General features: G+C 42.1%; 1 protein-coding gene across 2 annotated transcripts in view; it reads right to left on the bottom strand.

The window, feature by feature from the left end:
* The window catches only part of ITGB5 (integrin subunit beta 5), a 110,950-nt gene that overhangs the window by 37,890 nt on the left and 52,919 nt on the right, over positions 1-20,141 (bottom strand). For both annotated transcript variants that reach the window (XR_004002630.1, XM_030580187.1), the window contains exons 9-10: positions 13,662-13,796; positions 2,885-3,314 (exon numbers count right to left, since the gene is read on the bottom strand). Coding sequence is in view for 1 of the 2 variants with exons in the window: in XM_030580187.1 (XP_030436047.1) it covers positions 2,885-3,314; positions 13,662-13,796 (565 nt within the window). In the remaining variant the exon portion in view is untranslated. The remainder of the gene's footprint in view (positions 1-2,884; positions 3,315-13,661; positions 13,797-20,141) is intronic.

Below are 20,141 nucleotides of genomic sequence, written 5' to 3'. Positions count from 1 at the left end.
AAAAAACCCAAACAAATCCAAGATCCCCAAAGGTGACTGAGCAGAATATGGGGCAGAGTCCATTTTAGAGGCTCCAAATTTATTTGCAAACCACAACATAAGCTGCGTGCCTTGCGTATTCTTAGCCTGCCAATAGTATTGGATCCTGACACAGGAATAAGTAAGACACCACATGGAAGGACTCAAAGCCAGCTTTCACGCTCCGATCTGAGAAAGCTGCCCAAGAGACTATACACTTCCCACTCAGTCTTTAAATAGCAACCTTAGTCAAAAACAGCAGCGTAAAGACATTATTGCTAGCTAGTTTAGTTTAGCAAGGGAGTCCTGGCTCTACAGCTGAGCAAGATTAGGGAAGCTCTGTGCATTGGAGAAGACCCAGAATAGCATTAACATAGTCTAAAAATAAATAAAGTATGGTAATACTTTGCATTATAGGCTTAATGTGGTGCTGGTGATTGGAATATATATCATTAATGGAGAAAAGCCCCAGCATGATTCAACAGAGGACAACATATGCTAACGAAGGTGCTATCTTTTAGAGGCTGCAAAGAGGCATGGCCATGTGAACCAAGACCCCTCCACACACCCCCTTTTTTTTTGTTGGGGGGGGGAAGAACACGAGCTGCAGTGTCCTGACCAGCTTCTCTGCAGTATTGCTAACCCCAAATGTTCAAAAATCATGAATCAGGCTCACCAAAAATCACAAGGTTGGCTTTAAAATCATGACATTGTGTAAAATAATAGATTTGCTGTTCTTTTCATTTACCTTCCGCTTTTTGAGTCTTTAGGGTGGACTGGAGTCACACTTTGAAGCTTTCTCCACAGCCATGAGGGCGCATATATATATATATATAATTTTAAAGAATAAAGGCTCAATTCAGCACATATCTACTTGACTCCAGAAGCGGAAGCTTTAAGGAAAACAATAATTATCACGAGTCTCATGACAAAACCATGAGAATTGGCAAGACTCTTCTGTTTGGACAATTGTATTCTTCCTATTTAAAACTCCCACTTCAGTTTTGATTGGATACTGTATTCATCTTCCCTGTTGCAGCTGGCAAGATCCCTGAGGCAGGATACTCGGGGAATAAATGATTCTCTTTGCGTTGCTTTGTTCTATTCAACAGCAGCTGTGTTCTGACCCAGAGGTAGCTGTATTTCAGTGGGGGAATGCCAGGCCCCCAAATGTATATGATACAGTTTGTGAAGTCCTGGGGGTCCTTTAAGATGAAGATGTCATTGTACACATTGTAGTCAGTAGTCAGCTGAGTGGCATGAAGTCGTACAGAGTTTTAAAAAATCATAAAGTTAACAACAATACTCAGAGAGATTCATATGAGCTGCTTCTGCTTCTCCCTGCAACGGGTCTTAACTAAAGAATTCCAGAATGAGAGCAAAGGTCTATAAATAGAATGTTTCTGAGACAGAGTCAGAGTAGCCTGAGGTTGACTCAACACTCCATGCACTGTGCAAGGTCCTCATTTGGCCCAGCTGAGGATATAATTAGCAGGCTGATTCAAGCTCCTCAACTAGGGACAAGGAAAAGAGAGACAGGAAAAGATGAGAGAAGCCAGGCTCTCAGGGAGGTGGGATCTCTCACTCTGTGCCTAACTGAACCTCTCACACCAGGTGTGATTCACTGTCTGCAAGAACCATGTGTAGACATGCACAGAATAGAAGCAGTTGCTGATTGCAGTCATAAAGGGGACAAAAGTCTGTGCAGGAGAGGAAGTCAAAATGGCTTCTGCTAACTCTCTGGACTAATAAGGGAAAGACTCAGCTAATCAAAGATGCAAACCCAACAACAGATGGCCAATCAAAACCAAACCAGCTCAACCAACCCAGACTTCTGATTCTTCAGGGATCTTGGAGAAAGTCCCAATTTGGAGACTACAGTTCGTTCTACCCTCTTTGCCAGTGCCAATGAAAGCCCAGTTCTTATAGACAACACACATTCTATTCAATATGACAGTGAGAATTTCTTTCTAGATCTCATTTTTTAAACAAACCTAGAAGCAGAGATGGCATGATATTTACCAGAGGTCATTTCTACCAGCTAAAACAATGGTTTATACTACCCCCGGAAAGACTACGGTACTTAGTCCCAGTTTAAGACATCTTCTATTTTAAAAACTGTTTTCCTTACACTTAGTTTTAGTTACATATTCAAACTGTGGTTACATACGACAGTAGATTCAGAGATTAATTTAGGGCAGTCCAAACAAAAAAGTAAAACTGCAGAAGATAGAATACTAATATATGTAATTATAATACTGACCATCTGAATGTCTGTATACATTTTGGTTTGGTATTTTCTCAAAGAAGTTATACATGTCATGACTCATATTTCGGTTTTCATAATTATATTAAGTGAAAGTCAAAAACATTCGACGACATGAAATGGCCAATAATACAGAGTTGTAGGCTTGAAACATTAAACAATAAGAGCCATGCAGGGTTTCAGACTATCAGTCCAGGGCCATTTGGCCATGCAGCATTCTGTAGCAAGAGACCAATTTTGAGGTAGCTGACAGACGGAGTTAATGCCTCAGTTCTGAATGAATATATCCAAAGTTTGAAAAGTTTCATTCTATGCTTGCTGAACACTGATGCAATTATTTTTTTCAGTTTAAACTGGGTTTAAGCTGGTATTTACCTGCATCTTGTCGTAAACTAGTTTTTTCTGGGAAATTGCCAATCTTCTGTAGGAGGAAGAGCACAAATCCCAACATGGAAAGAACACATGGCAATTTGCAAGTACTAGCCTACGAAGCATGCTGGGGTGATCTAAAATCATTTCTCAGCCAAGCAATCACAGGAGATTCAGTAGATGGTAACAGCTTTTGAATGAGAAGAAGTGCAGAGAGGGATGCACACTCACCTGAACAGAGGACACCCTTGTATCTGGCACAGGAGAAGTCATTGCACTCACAGAACAACCCATAGATCCTTCCAAATTCACTCTTGTAGCAGATGCACTGGTTACAGCTGCATTCCCCCCTACCACTGCAGACAGGTTTGCCTTCAGCCTCCCGGCACATGTTTTGATACATGTTCCCGCTCTCTCCCTCTTCACATTCACACTTGGATCCCAAATAGCCTGAGTCACATTCACATAATCCACATGTGTAAGTCCCATTCCCACTGCACTTGCTGCTGTTCCATTCCATCTGCTTCATACATCCACAAGTGCAGCTGTAAGCAACCTCCACCTCCAGAGTGTCCCGGAACCCCGCTGGCTTTATGGTGAAACTGTGTGAGGTGTTCTCAGCAGGGCAGCTCCGAGCTTCGACAGACACCTCAAAGGAAACCTAAAGAGGAATAGTGAGACATTAAAAATAAATAAATAAATAAATAAATAAATAAATAAATAAATAAAATGAATGAGGAGCTTAAATTGTAGCTTCTGAAACATTAAACGGCAGCAAGGTCCAGTGGGAGGGGTACTGGCTTGAAATACTTGAGACCTGGGGTCCCACCTCGGCTGTGCAACCTTGGGCAAATCACCTCTCCATTGTTTCCCTTTCCAACTCTTTCGTGCTCTTGTCTATTTAGACTGTACACTTTTCAAGGCAGGGACTGTCTTCTCCCATGTGTATGTACACTGCCTAGTGCAGAGGGGCCCTGATGTTAATTGAGGCCTCTAGATGCTATGTAATACAAATAATTAACAGATAAAGAGACTAAGAATTTCATGGGTTCTAGAATTCAAAAAACTTTTCAGAACTTAAAAGCAAGATTCTACTTGAAATAAGGACAACCTGGGAAATTACAGACCAGTCAGCTTAACTTTAGTACCATGTATCAGAAGGGTAGCCGTGTTAGTCTGGATCTGTAAAAGCAGTAAAGAATCCTGTGGCACCTTATAGACTAACAGACGTTTTGGAGTATGAGCTTTCGTGGGTGAATACTCACTTCTTCAGATGCATGTGGTGGAAATTTCCAGGGGCAGGTATATATATGCTAGCAAGCAAGCTAGAGATAACGAGGTCAGTTCAATCAGGGAGGATGAGGCCCTGTTCTAGCAGTTGAGGTGTGAAAACCAAGAGAGGAGAAACTGGTTCTGTAGTTGGCAAGCCATTCACAGTCTTTGTTCAATCCTGAGCTGATGGTGTCAAATTTGCAGATGAACTGAAGCTCAGCAGTTTCTCTTTGAAGTCTGGTCCTGAACTTTTTTTGCTGCAGGATGGCCACCTTAAGGTCTGCAATAGTGTGGCCAGGGAGGTTGAAGTGCTCTCCTACAGGTTTTTGTATATTGCCATTCCTAATGTCTGATTTGTGTCCATTTATCCTTTTCCGTAGAGATTGTCCAGTTTGGCCGATGTACATAGCAGAGGGGCATTGCTGGCATATGATGGCATATATTACATTGGTGGATGTGCAGGTGTGCACTCACGCCCCTTCTCTACCTACACTACATTGATGACATCTTCATCATCTGGACCCATGGGAAGGAGACTCTGGAAAAATTCCACCACGATTTCAACAGCTTCCACCCCACCATCAACCTCAGCCTGGACCAATCTACACGGGAGGTCCACTTTCTTGACACCACGGTGCAAATAAGTGATGGTCACATTAACACCACCCTATATCGAAAACCTACCAACCGCTATGCCTACCTTCACGCCTCCAGCTTCCATCCTGGACACATCACACGATCCATTGTCTACAGCCAAGCACTGAGGTACAACCGCATCTGCTCTAACCCCTCAGACAGAGACCAACACCTACAAAATCTCCACCAAGCATTCTCAAAACTACAATACCCGCACGAGGAAATAAGGAAACAGATCAACAGAGCCAGACGTGTACCCAGAAGCCTCCTACTGCAAGACAAACCCAAGAAAGAAACCAACAGGACTCCACTGGCCATCACATACAGCCCCCAGCTAAAACCCCTCCAACGCATCATCAAGGATCTACAACCCATCCTGGACAATGATCCCACACTTTCACAGGCCTTGGGTGGCAGGCCAGTCCTTGCCCACAGACCACCTGCCAACCTAAAACATATTCTCACCAGTAACTGCACACCGCACCATAATAACTCTAGCTCAGGAACCAATCCAGGCAACAAACCTCGATGCCAACTCTGCCCACATATCTACACCAGCGACACCATCACAGGACCTAACCAGATCAGCCACACCATCACTGGTTCATTCACCTGCACATCCACCAATGTAATATACGCCATCATATGCCAGCAATGCCCCTCTGCTATGTACATCGGCCAAACTGGACAATCTCTACGGAAAAGGATAAATGGACACAAATCAGACATTAGGAATGACAATATACAAAAACTTGTAGGAGAGCACTTCAACCTCCCTGGCCACACTATTGCAGACCTTAAGGTGGCCATCCTGCAGCAAAAAAAGTTCAGGACCAGACTTCAAAGAGAAACTGCTGAGCTTCAGTTCATCTGCAAATTTGACACCATCAGCTCAGGATTGAACAAAGACTGAATGGCTTGCCAACTACAGAACCAGTTTCTCCTCTCTTGGTTTTCACACCTCAACTGCTAGAACAGGGCCTCATCCTCCCTGATTGAACTGACCTCGTTATCTCTCGCTTGCTTGCTAGCATATATATACCTGCCCCTGGAAATTTCTACCACATGCATCTGAAGAAGTGAGTATTCACCCACGAAAGCTCATGCTCCAAAACGTCTGTTAGTCTATAAGGTGCCACAGGATTCTTTGCTGCTTTTAGTACCATGAAAGATAACGGTGCAAATAATTAAGCAATCAATTTGCAAACACCTAGAAGATAAGAAGATGATGAGTAACAGTCAGCATGGATTTGTCAAGAACAAATTGTGTCAAACCAGCCTAATACTAACAGCTTTCTTTGACAGGGTAACAAGCCTTTTTGAATGGGGGGAAGTGGTTGATGTGGTATATCTTGACTTTAGTAAGGCTTTTGATATGGTCTCACATGATCTCATAAACAAATTTGGGAAATACAACCTAGATGGAGCTACTATAAGGTGGGTGCATAACTGGTTGGAAAACCATTCCCAGAGAGTAGTTATCAGTGGTTTATAGTCAAGCTGGAAGGACATATGAGATGGGGGTCCTGCAGCAATCAGTTCTGGATCCAATTCTGTTCAATATTTTCGTCAATGATTTAGATAATGGCATACGGAGAGAGTACACTTATAAAGTTTATGGACAATACCAAGCTGGGATGGGCTGCAAGTACTTTGGGGAATAGAATTAAAATTCAAAATGATCTGGACAAACTGGAGAAATGGTCTGAAGTAAATAAGATGAAATTCAATAAGGACAAATGCAAAGTACTGTATTTAGGAAGGAACAATCAGTTGTACACATACAACATGGGAAATGACTGCCTAGGAAGGAGTACTATGTAAAGGGATCTGGGGGTCATAGTGGATCATAAGCTAAATATGGGTCAACAGTGTAACACTGCTGCAAAAAAAGCAAACATCACTCTGGAATGTATTAGCAGAATTGTTGTAAGCAAGACATGAGAAGTAATTCTTCCATTCTACTCCGTGCTAATTACTCCTCAGTTGGAGTACTGTGTCCAGCTCTGGGCACCACATTTCAGGAAAGATGTGGACAAATTGGAGAAAGTCCAGAGAAGAGCAACAAAAATGATTAAAGGTCTAGAAAACATGACCTATGAGGGAAGATTGAAAAAATTGGGTTTGTTTACTCTGGAGAAGAGAAGACTGAGAAGGGACATGATAACAGTTTTCAAGAACATAAAAGTTGTTACAAGGGGGAGGCAGAAAAATTGTTCTCCTTAACCTCTGAGCATAGGACAAGAAGCAATGGGCTTAACTTGCAGCAAGGGCAGTTTAGGTTGGACATTAGGAAAAATAAATTGCCTAGGGGAGGTTGTAGAATCTCTGTCAGGCAATTAGAGCAGGTTAGACAAATGCCTGTCAGAGATGGTCTAGATATGATCATACTAAGTCCTGCCGCAGTGCAGGGGACTGAACTAGATGACCTCTCAAGGTCCCTTCCAGTCCTACACTTCTATGATTCTATCTGAAGACAGAGGGTAAAAACTGGTTTTCAATGGTCCTGTTTATTGTCTGTGTGATTCTGGGTCCAATGTGCTCAAAAAAGGGTTTGTATTATTTTTCTAATTTCCAGCCCTGAGTCATAATATAGGACAGGGACAGGCAACCTAACTCATACGTGCCAAAGGCAGCACGTGAGCTGATTTTCAGTGGCACTCACACTGCCCAGGTTCTGGCCACCAGTCCGGGGGGGGGGGGGAGTGTCCTGCATTTTAATTTAATTTTAAATGAAGCTTCTTAAACAATTTAAAAACCTTATTTACTTTACATTCAACAATAGTTTAGTTATATTTTATAGACTTATAGAAAGAGACTTTCTAAAAACATTAAAATGTATGACTGGCACGCGAAACCTTAAATTAGAGTGAATAAATGAAGACTCGGTACACCACTTCTGAACAGTTGCCGACCCCGATATAGGGTCTGAAAGACCAGTTGGGATCTTTCTAGCTTATTCATCTAACCAGTTTTAAGATGGATCTTTATAAATGTATGAATGGGATTACATGACAGGATTGCCTTCCACAGCAGGGGACTGAACTCAATGACCCAGGAGGTCTCTTCCAGTCCTACGTTCTCATGTTCTTCATCATCACCAGTAATAAAGATACCACAGGCCAAATGCTGCCTTCTCCTACACCTATTCAATCCCACTGCCTTCACTGTGACCTCGCAGGTGTAGCACACGGCAGAATCTGGCCCTGCAATGGGATCCTAGTTAACAATTCTTTTGCTGGAGCATGAGCCAGAACGGACTCAAGTTCTCACTCTCTCATGGTATTGCAGGGTAAACACAGCTAATAGGGGCACAAACCTATTTTTGTCCTGAAGTAAGCGGTTCTGAATTCACACGGGGGCCAGACTGGTTGAGCAAGAAGGTGCAGTTTGTACATAATTCCTTTGTCAGGCAGATCTGCACACTGGGTTTCATTCCAGTGGAGGTGGAAAAGATGTTTGTTTTTATGCCTTTGAAACAGTATTGCAGGTTTAAGTTTTAAAGAGTTTATTGAGAACATCTAGAGCTGAGAATTGTGATATTGCCAAAGTCCTCTGGGTTCCTGCATCCTGAAACACCATTAACATCATTCTAGCTTGGTGAGGGAGGTTAAACATATCATATGATCCAGGTGAAAGGAGCACAGGGATAAAATAGAAATTTAATCTTCGCAAGCTGCACAATATAGATCCCCACATTAATGTCTATTTTTATTTTTTAAAACTCTCCACGTGTTTGGGGGACAAATAGCTATACCACATTAGCATGTATTGCATTGCCGAAAAAAATACGCTGAAGCCTAACTACAGAGTGTTTCAGTCTCCTGATAGGTATACTGGTGTTCCTAGGAAACAACATGCAGTTTAAATATCTTGTTTGAATTACTGTTTGTAACAAAGCATTTTAAATCTGAACTGGAGCCAGCTCTAACTTCACTTGTTATCCTGCATTTAGATACAAGAAATGTCACTCACTAACCAAAATATTTATTTTTTGTGGACAGCTCATTCTAAAAGAAGGCACAAGTATAAGAGAGAAAATTTGCAATAATATTAGAGTCACCAGCAGTTAGAGGTAATTTTCTTCATTATTGCTCACTCTGGTTTCTGCAAAGTGGAAAAGAGTTTTAACGGGAGCAGGCATTCTATTCTATTTAAAGAATCAATGTAACGATCTGGCAAAGGTTAACAAATATTCAGGAATCCAGGATTGGAGTCAAAATTGCACAGCTTCATAATTAATTTGTATTTATAATGTCCACAACTGCATATGGAAATTGGATATAACAGGTCAGTTGTGAGCACAAATTCCTGATTTGCACATGGAATCATGATAACTGTATATGCAAATTTAGCAAGCATCATGTGGCCCAAACTCCTGACGTTTGAGAAATCAGTCCTACATTTTATCAAAGTCTCCACAATGTTACTGGTATTTAGATGGATACTTCTATTATAATTTGTTTCTCTCTCTCTTTAATTATATATGTAGCACCTCATCATCCCGATTCATTCTGTGATGCTGCAGTCAATGCAAGGGATTTTCTCCTTGAGAACCAAGAAAACCTTACAGCCAATGTCTTGGACTATGAAGATTGAAGAAGTCATGCCCTTTTATAGGCTGCAGGGAGCTGCTATTGTTATTAACAAACACAGAGTGCTGGTTCACATCTCGCAGTCCAGATGGATGCAAGCAGGTGAGGAAAAAATACTTTGAGATCTTTGCATGGAAGGCATTATTTTAGTACAAAGTATGTTCATTCCAGGCCTCTGAATAAACCCTTCTCTTATATACTACAGTCACTTGGGTTTATTTTGAAGACACAAAACAAAAACAGAGGGGAAAAAAGATTCTTCTCCTTTAAAGAGTCACCTTGAGTTCTCGCTGCAATTGGAATACATCTGCTCTGTGCTGTTCTTATTTGCCAAACGGCATCATGCAAAATGGAATTTCAGCACCCAGTTCCACCTAATGGAAACAGCAACAATACTGTCCCTTCTTTGGAAAAAGGGGATCGGGGGTGGGAGACTGATTTCCAAGACCTGTAATGATTACAGAGAATAGAAAAAATGCTAAATTACAGAGGAAATCAGATCAGAGAGACTGAGCTAAAGGGATCAGTGAAAAGCCAGCAGGATTACATGGATTGACACCAGTGCTTCTAGGATTAAACCACAGCAGATTAGGACCCCAATACCAGCATTATCCTCTTTTAAGAAAGTTTCCCTACAGCTTTAAGAGCCAGATCCTGCTGCCTTTGAAGTCAATGGGAATTTTACCATTGACTTTAACTGGAGCAGGATGTAGCCCCAAACATGAATTGAGGGAAATTCTACTGCTACAAAGACCGTTGTTCCCTTTCAAGTTTTCTGCAGCGAGGCAAACTTTACAGCACTAATGGGTCATTGAGAGAAAGCAGAGAAGCATGAAAATTAAAGGTGGCAGAGACCTACCAGCTTATATCCAATCCTCCCACTGCCAGCACGGAATTGTGCCTTACAGCAGACCCATTAGCGCTCTGTTCACGTCAGGGGGGCTTCTGATTACTAATCTGCCTGACTCTCTGTCCAGGGTAGGAAATGCTCATACTGTGCTGCCTGCCCTTTTGTAGCCTATCCCCAAAATTATTATGCTTTATATATGTAGCACCTCATCATCCCGATTCATTCTGTGATGCTGCAGTCAATGCAAGGGATGCTTTCTCCTAGTTTCTCTCTCACTTCCTGGGCCAGCAAGGGCTAGCATCTCTGCAGAGAGGCTGTGCACTCAATCCACAGGGAAGAGAGACCATGTCCACAACCTATGGCTGATACATGGAGCAACCCTGACCATCTCCCCAAAGAGTCACACTCAGATGGAAACGGACAGTTATTCACTACTTATACACCACTAGACTGCTTACAGGAATTAGCCAGTGCATTGCATTAAGATTGCCAACCCTCGTGCCAAGACAGAGCAACCTTAGTGGTGGCACCAGAAAACAGGCCCGGGCACACTGCAAACATATACAAATGTATGCCTCAGAGGGTTTTCCTGCCTTTAAGAGTTTACAAGATAAATCCAAAACAAGACACAGGGTAACTGTTCAAGAAAGGGAGGGTATAAGATTATTGAGGAGGAGGAGGAGGAGGAGGAAGGATTGCTTGAAGAAGTGGGCTTTATGGAGGGTTTCAAGGAGATAACAGAGGGCGGTTGTTGGATGCAGACAAGGAGAGAGTTCTGTGGCAAGGGGCAACAGGAGATAAAAGAAACAGTGAAACAGGAGCAGTGGGAAGACAGAAGGCCACAGTGTGTAACTGGAGGGTATCAGGAGGTGGAGGGATGAACAGAGGAAAACGTGATGATTCAGAAGACCCCATCCTGCCTCCCAACTATACTTTGCTGTGAAGCATGTCCCCTTCAGACCCAAATGTACATCCTTGCACAGAAGCCTGGTGTTACCATTCTAACATGCTGCTCTAAAAGCAGGTGCCAGAAAATGGCAAAGAAAGGAATCCCACACACCACTGAAAGCTGCGTCCCCGAATGTTTGGAACTCTGTCACTCACTAAGTCTCAGCAAGTTGAATGTTATTACTTACCTTTTATCTTCCTGCACTTATCCAACAAGTCATAACCCATAATGCAAAATGCTTTCTGCAGGGTACTCTGGGGATGAGATGGCAGCTGAAGAGACCTTAATGTATGTGCCAAACCACAGTGAGCATTATCAAGAGTAGTATCAGATGATACACTGTCAGCGCTATCCTTAGCTCTATCTATGCTAGAGGATGAATTAGGTTACCTGATTATCCCATCTCTTACTACCATGATCCTACCCAGGAAGACAAGACTACTGATCAGTTTTTCATTTCCCCAGAAAACCACTGGGTTTGAAAAGGCCCATGTCTCAAGATGCTTAAAATGCCTGAGGTCTTTCCAGGGGTCCTCTTTTGCCTTTCCCAGACTCAATAATATGCCAACTGTCATGGGCTGGGTGGCAGCAGCTCCATGCCAACTTCTTTAGCTGGCTAACACAAAAGGGAATGGCTGGAGATTGGTAGAAAGATGGCATGTGACCTTCTCACAAAAATAACTGGCAAAACAAAAAAACAACTCCAACAAATGGAACAACCTGTTTCTGCCCTTTGCTATATTTTGACAGTGTTGGGTCTCATATGCAGCTTCAAATTAAAGAGGAAATATTCTCTGTACCTCCTCCTCCCTCACTACCCCATTCTTACGACAGAAATGCCAGCCACAGTCTGAGTTTGACTACACAGATTTTAATCACAATGGGCTAAATCCATCCCAGTGTAACTCAGCTGATATTGGTGGAGTTGAATCAGAGATGAATTTTCTCCATTGATTTAAAAAACAGGTAAATCAGCTAGAAATGCTGAAACCATCCTTTTCATTAACAGTCCAAGTCCCCAAGAATCTTATTTTTTTTAACATGTTTAAACATCATTCCTGTTTCAAAGCATTTTAACATTCCAAGCACTGATTTACTCTTAACCTCAGGAAAAATCTGTAATTCTTCTAAAATAAGGAAAATAGAGTAATGGCATTCAGCTACTCCATGCATCAGTACAACAAACATATCACTGAGAGCAAGATTCTCTGCTGGTGTAAGCTGGCCTGGCTCCATTGCCTTCAATGGCTTCATGATGATTTATACCCACTGACAATCTGGCTGTCTGGAGTTCAGCCTTCTGTTTTGCATGCAAGATAGAAATAGACTAATATAGAGTAGCAAGTCCAAGACAACACATGTCTTAAGGGCTGTTTTCCCCTTGAAATTTGTGTAGCATAGTACTGAGTCTATCATGTCCAAACAGTATTATAGAATCACAGAAGATTAGGGTTGGAAGAGACCTCAGGAGGTCATCTAGTCCAACTCCCTGCTCAAAGGAGGACCAACTCCAACTAAATCATCCCAGCCAGGGCTTGGTCAAGCCGGACCTTAACCTCTAAGGAAAGAGATTCCACCACCTCCCTAGGTAACCCATTCCAGTGCTTCACCAACCTCCTAGTGAAATAGTGTTTCCTAATATCCAACCTAGACCTCCCCCACTGCAACTTGAGACCACTGCTCCTTGTTCTGTCAAGTCATTCTTGGAAAGAATCCAAGAACAATCTCTCGCTACCAGAGGACAATCATTTCCTCAGGAGATGCCATGCTGCAGGCCTTGCTGTCCACTCAGGGAATTGCCAATAGGAAAGAAAAAGACCAAAGACCCAATCTCTAAATCCTCCTAGGAGAACTGAAAGCTGAAAACAAAGCCATCTTCCTGATCTTATCCTGATTTTGGCCCAAAAGTTTCATTCTTTGTCTTTTCTAGTAATTTATCATGTTGCAACATTTCCCTAAATGTCCTGAAAACAGACTGGACATAGTTGATCAACCCATTTATCTTACAAACATGCAACTTTAAGACAAACACAGCTAAGCTTTCCTATTTATTAATTAGCGTACGACAGATTCCAAAATGGGACAATGTTAGCATTTAGGGCAAGCTGTGTTTCTACCCTACAGTGTTGTCTTGAGTTGTATCTCAGATTCACCAAGTGACATAATAGTGCCATCCACTTTTTGTATGCTTCTCACTTTTTGAAATACTGCAGAAGGTCATTGAAATGGAATACTGGTAGGTGAGTGCATTTTGGGAGAGACAGAAGACTAAGGATCTCAGACATGATCGCAATAAAATTTGTAATACCTAAGAGATAAAGAGATTTGAGGAAATAAGAGGTAAGAAGATGACACAGATGCCTGGGATCAGAATCTAATCCTGCCTTTCACAGTCCATAAAATGCTCAAGAAAACTCCATGCATGTGATTGAAATCAAGATGCCTGTTTTCCCTTATTCCAAGGTTAGAGCTGACCTTGAACTGATTTACTTCTCACAAAGCCACCATCTCTTAGCACTTTTGTGGTACCGTCATCAGAGGATTTCAGCATTAACTAGACCTTAATATGTTGCCCAAGGGAGGAAGGCAAGTATTATTATCCACTTAACAGAGGGCAACATTAGGCAAAGAAGAGTGAAGTGACTCCCACAAGATCACACAGTATCACAACAACCCATCTAATGGAGATGCAAAAATCAAACTTACCGTGTCTCCGATTTGGAGCTCTTCACACTTCCTGAGTCCAGGATACAACAAACCATCTTGGCATGTAGCTGTGAAGGTCAAGCTGACATCCTCAGGATTGTCCCAAACGGTTAGTTCTACTTTAGACCGAATACTCTAGAAATCACACAGAAAAGAAACCCATCAGATTACTAAAATCAGCAGGCATCTTTCTTGTGCATATGGTTCTTCTTAGTCTATTGAGGTGGTTATACTGTGCTCAGTGTGGCTGTGCATCTAGATATATCATTTAAAAAAAAATCATGCATGCAGACATATGCTTATGTAATATTATATCAGCTCAGTGTGCTTTTGACCAGCACAGCTAGATTCGTGGGCAGCTATCCATTCACACACATGCACCCACTCCTTCACAGAAAGGCTAGTCACCGTCAAACAGTCACAAAAGCTATTTTCTCCACTGGAAAGTGAAGGACTAGTAAAACATAGCTCGTATCCCAAAGACATCAGTTGGAGGTTTTATGGTGGATCCAGGGCAGTACTGTGCATGTGTCCATAATGCTGCATATTCAAATCACAGACTAATATACCTGAGGATTGTTTGTGCACAATGTGACTGGAATGCAGCAATGTATAACTAGATCTTAAAACAGATATTTCTGTGCCAGGAAGAAAAACTGCTCTAGAGTATGAATGAGTCCTGTTATTTACCTCTGAGGAGAAGGTCAGCATCTGCCTGAACACCCGTAACTCTCCTGTATAAAATTACTGTTATGAAAATAAAGGGCCTGATTCTTCACTCTCTTGCACCCTGAGACGTCGTTTACATCTACAGAAAGGGTGTGGAAAACTTTACCAAGTCAGAATTATCATGCCAGCAATTGTACTGTATTAGCTCACTGATTAACAATGCTGGTCAGAAAACCAACAGTTTTCCAGAGAAAATATTTCTCAGGGGGCGGGGAGGGGAAACAGACAAGCTTTGAAATTTTTCTCTTGAAAGATGTCAGGTTTTCTATGAGAATTTTTGTTGAGAACTAAAAAGAAAATTTTCATTTTGTTTCATTTCAGAACATTTCAGATTGAAGAACTGCATTTCTTTTCCATTTTCAGATTTGAGGGGTTGGGGGAAGGTTCCTCATCCCTCTCTTATATACTCTTCTTTCTGCCCTTTCTCCCCCATTTAAGTCAAATTGAAACCAAACTATTCATTTCATTTTGAAATACTAATCTGAAACCAAGTTTCTTGTTTGTTTCTGATCAGAAAAAATCTAAATCAAAAAATGTTGTCAAGGAGGAATATTTTGGTGCATACATTTTTTTTGATCAGCTCTCCTAATGCTCTGGTAGGTTCTCCAACCCAGTCTGGCTTAACACCACATCCAGTCAGTCTGTTAATGAACCCAGTGTTCACACTGAAAGGCAATGCTAGCAAAAGGCTAATACTTTTGGAAAGCATCAGGGAAAAAAACAGGTTTAGACCATGCAAATCTAAACAACCCAAGACAAAAAACCCTAACTTCCATATCTATGTTGTAATACAGGAAACTATTTCCTGTCTGGAGTCTGGATTGTGCTGTCAGGTTCATGGGTTCACATTATAGCCCCTGCAGAGGTTCTATTACTTGGAGTCTGAACACAGTAGGTTTCTGTAAAGTTCAAACACACTCCACATACATCTGCCAACCCACTCCCCCTAAAACTAATCTCACAAAATTAACATTGACCTGTCAGAATAATGTGCTATCTCTTCCTGGTCTGGGCAAATTTCAGCAGCCATCTGTGTCCTAGAAGGGAGACTATCAGTAATGTAAATACACTGAGTTATCACTTGATCAAGACTGAGTCTATTTAATGAGCTGGAGAAAAGCTGTCTTGGCATTTTTCTATCAGCACTTGGAATACTCCAGCCACCATCCTTTGCTAACTATCATTTAACCACTTGGTGCTATCTCATGTACCCAAAAAGCCGGGAAAAGCATATGCTCTACAGTGCCCCCATAGCTATTAGACTCTGATCTGATCATCTCTGAGGATATGTCTACACACTGAGGGGGGAAAAAGTTTGTTCTTAGATTAGCTAACTTGGGTTAAAAGACCAGTGAAGATATGGCAAGTCTGTTTTTAACCCAGGTTAGCAGTTCCAGTTAAAGCCTATACAGGAGCGTGGCGTTGAACTCAAGCTACTAACCCCATGTTAAATGCAGAGTCGCCTTGTCTGCACAGCTGTTTTAACCCGAGTGAGCTAATGTGGGTTAGATAAAATGAGTTAAGAACACACCTTATTTGCAGTGGAGACATACCCGTAAGGACTGGTGGGAACTTTCAATAGTGTACTCATTTGAAACCACACTGAACAGAGCACTGAAGTGCAGACTGGAGAGAACAACCCCACGCTGCTCACACGATAGCTTAGGGGGTCTTTTCTCTTATTTCTAGGATTCTATGATATCCTTCATCCATCCCCCTTTTTACTATGTATCGTTGTACTGGGGAAACCTCATGGGATATAACTGAGAACTTTTTCAAAGGAAGGTCTTCATCACACAGGAGAGACTGCAACAAAAAGCAGCCAGGCTGATTCCTGTTTTAACAGGTGGTGATATGGTCCAGCCAACAGGGCAAAAGACTTGGGTTCTCTTTCCCACCCTGCCACCAACCCAGCTGCTGTGTACACTTGGGAAAATCATTTTATCTCTCTATGCTTCAGTTCCTGCCTCCACTGTCTATGGGGATAATCATCTTAGAGCAGGCATTTCTAATGATGCTTATCCCACTTTGACATCGACAGAGAGAAAGTACTTACTAAAAAATGTATATTACAGGCAAAGGCTAAAATTGTTGTGTTGCTTCTCAGGGAGAAGAGAGAACCTTGAAGTAACCTAAAGGGAGTATTCAGAAATCTGATGAAATGATCTGTCACGTAAAAATACAACTATCCATATAGCAAAGGGGAAAATCAAAGAACAGGACATTTCTCTAAAAATGAGACTATCACGTACAAAAAGAAGATTCAAGGATAGCTGTTGTATTCAAAGGTTTCTAAGGGATTGCCAAGTGAAAACCATCAGGGGCTAACAGTAGAAGCATGTTTGAAATACAGCTCGACTTTACCACGATGTTTAGGAAAGTGACTCTAAAAATAGCGCCTTGTTGCTGCTATCGTTGGGTCACATTCTATCATATGTATAATTCCTATTGATGTTCATGCAGCATAAACAAAGCTAGAACCCAACACTGTCGATTTTTCCAAGCATGTATCGGTTCAGTTTACTGACAAAGGCATGTTGTTTTTTAAATCAGCAACACTACATAGCTGCTACGGTTATAGAAGAGCCAGCCAAATTCTATTACACCTCATGCTTCATCAAGGCAATAGACAGATGTGATGGCCAGTGGTGATGTGCAAGGCAGAAAGAACACAGCTGGATTGTCAGACGCCAGACTGAGAGTAGGAAAAGCAGAGCAGGAGGTGGAGGGAATCCAGTTGTGGGAATCCACGGAGAAAGTTTGATACAGAAAATAAACAGGGAAGCACCAGAGAGGGAGAAAGGATTGAGGGAAATCTTACTAATCTTCCTTCTTCCTAGCCATGGCTGACTTTCCCCCAGTTAGGACAGAAGTGCAAGATGCTGGCTTCCCTGGTCTTCCTACTTGAAAGAACTTTGCCTAAGCAGGTTTCTCACCTATATTCAGTTCCCGAAGATGTCAACCCCCTCTTGGTTGAAGGTCTTATCTTTCTCAGCTTGCAAGAGCTCTGTTCCCTTGTGTCTGTCTAGTGATAGATGTCAAAATGGCCTTCTGTCTCTCCTTATATCTTCCAGAGTTCAGTGACCTTGTTTCAAGAGGCAGGATGACCTCATGTTGTTTTTCCCTTCCTGTGGGTTTCCCATCCCCCTGTACACACATGGGGCTTCCATGGTTTTGATTCTAGGAAGCTTAATTTACATAGGAGACAGGTGTGATGTTCACCCCTGTCTGAGAGAGACCCATTTCCCCCTTTGTTTGGGCACAGACTGACAAACCTAATATCCATGAGTATCCATAATTACTGGGATCTACAACCTATCCTGAAGGATGATCCTTCAACTCTCACAGACCTTGGGAGACAGGCCAGTCCTCACTTACAGACAGCCCCTCAACCTGAAGCAAATACTCACTAGCAACGACACACCACACAACAAAAACACTAACCCGGGAACCAAACTCTGCAACAAATCCCAGTGCCAACTCTGTCTGCATATCTATTCAAGGGACACCATCACAGGACCTAACCACATCAGCCACACCATCAGGGGCTTGTTCACCTGCACATCTACCAATGTGATATATCTCATCATGTGCCAGCAATGCCCCTCTGCTGTGTACATTGGCCAAACTGGACAGTCTCTACGCAAAAGAATAAATGGACACAAATCTGACATCAGGAATTATAACATTCAAAAACCAGTAGGAGAACACTTCAATTTCCCTGGTCACTCAATAACAGACTTAAAAGTGGCAATTCTTCAACAAAAAAACTTCTAAAACTGATTCCAACATGAAAATGTAGAACTGGAATTAATTTGCAAACTGGACACCATCAAATTAGGCCTGAATAAAGACTGGGAGTGGATGGGTCATTACAAAAACTAATTTCCCCATACTAATTTCCCCCTACTGTTACTCATACCTTCTTGTCAGCTGTTTGAAATGGGACACCCTCATTACCATTATAAAAGTGATATTTTCCTCCCTTGGTATTTTACTGTTAATTGAATTGTGTCATTAGACTGACACACACACACTCCCCACAAACTTGGTAAGGCAATGCCCATCTTTTCATGTACTATGTATATATACCTGCTACTGTATTTTCCACTCCATGCATCCGATAAAGTTGGTTCTAGCCCACAAAAGCTTATGCCCAAATAAATGTGTTAGTCTCTAAGGTGCCACAAGGACTCCTCGTAATTACTTATGTAGTGTTAATACATACAATTCACAATGACGTTAATCACCAATGTGTCGTAGGCATTCATAAAACACCTCACTCGTTATACTTTTATAATACAGCAATATTGTCTACAATCAGTTGATGCAATTGCTCATTCCTTGAGGTTCAGGCCCCCACCTCTTTATAGACCAATAAAACTTTGCAATGTATTCTTTGAAAAATAAAACCCAGACCAAGGTGTAGATGCCATGCTGTCTCCTCCCAACTGGTTCATTAGCTTGACAGTTTTGTTTATCTAATATCTAAATGGACCTTCATTTTCTCTGCCTGATAGCTGGGCTGGTCAGAGAAGCAAATACACATTCCTTTGTCTAGGGAAGAACTGTTTATCAACTCCCCTTGACATGCCTGGCTTAAACACAGTTTAGTCAGCATTCCAGCTTATATCCATAACTCTTAATACACACCGCCAAGGCTTAAATTCAGCTGGACCTGTCCAGAGCAGAGCTCTCGTAAATATTTTCAAACCTCCGGGGGGCTGTGAGCCAGTTTCAGGGAGGCTCCGGGAAATACTCTCTGAGAATTTAAGCCCTGCACACCACCTATATATATCACACAAGAATATTAATGATCAGGGAGATACTGGTTTTCCAATGACATGTTACATGACATCTTTTAGATACAAATTGTAAACACGGTGAGTTGGGGCACACTGAATTGGTCAGACCAGCTGAAACTCACTACCTGATACCAGAGAGTCCCTTGCCCTCTGAGTGTCACAGAGCTGGATCAGGCCCACAGTGAGCTGCCTGACAAAGACACACTAGCTAAGATATCACTGGCTTTACCACCATTGGGGTGCTCTGATTTAGAGACAGCAACATTCAGGAAGAGAGAAAACATGGCCCAGTAGTTAGGGTGGTAGCTTGGTACTTAGGAGAACCAGATTCAATTTCCTGCTCTGTTACAGGCTTCCTGTGTTACTTTAGACAAGTTACTTAGGGCTCGTCTACATGAGTATTTATTTCATGACAAGCTGGGCTGGGACTTTAGCCTGCTGTGCACTGGCTGTCCATGTTGACCCTGCTGACATGTTAACAGTTCATTAATGTGCTTTGATCAGTCCTTTTTCAAAGAACACTAGAATTAGATCAAAGCACATTAACTAAGTGTTAACGCACGCCAGCAGAGTCAACACAGAGAGCTGGTGCATGGCAGGCTTGTGCGGAGTAGTCACAGCCCAGCTTACCATGTTCAGATAGACAAGCCCTTAGTCCCACTGTGCCTCAATTCTCCATCTGTAAAATGGGGATAAGAGCAGTTCCCTGTCTCACAAGGGTGTTAAGAGGATAAATACATTCAAGACTGTAAAGGAATCAGATACTACAGTAAGGGGCACTGTATAAGTATCTAAGATAGACAGACAGGGCATGAAATCAGCACAAACAACCTCATCCTGAGTCTGACCCAGACACCACAATCCCTGAAGGGTGGGAGGCAGCAGCTCCAGTGATAGTTCTGGTCCTACAGATAGAGGGTTCAGAAGAAACCAATTATGGGTGGAG

This window comes from Gopherus evgoodei, chromosome 11, assembly GCF_007399415.2.
Source record: "Gopherus evgoodei ecotype Sinaloan lineage chromosome 11, rGopEvg1_v1.p, whole genome shotgun sequence".
In the NCBI taxonomy this organism is placed as follows: domain Eukaryota; kingdom Metazoa; phylum Chordata; order Testudines; family Testudinidae; genus Gopherus; species Gopherus evgoodei.
This window is presented reverse-complemented; position numbering and strand designations above follow the sequence as displayed.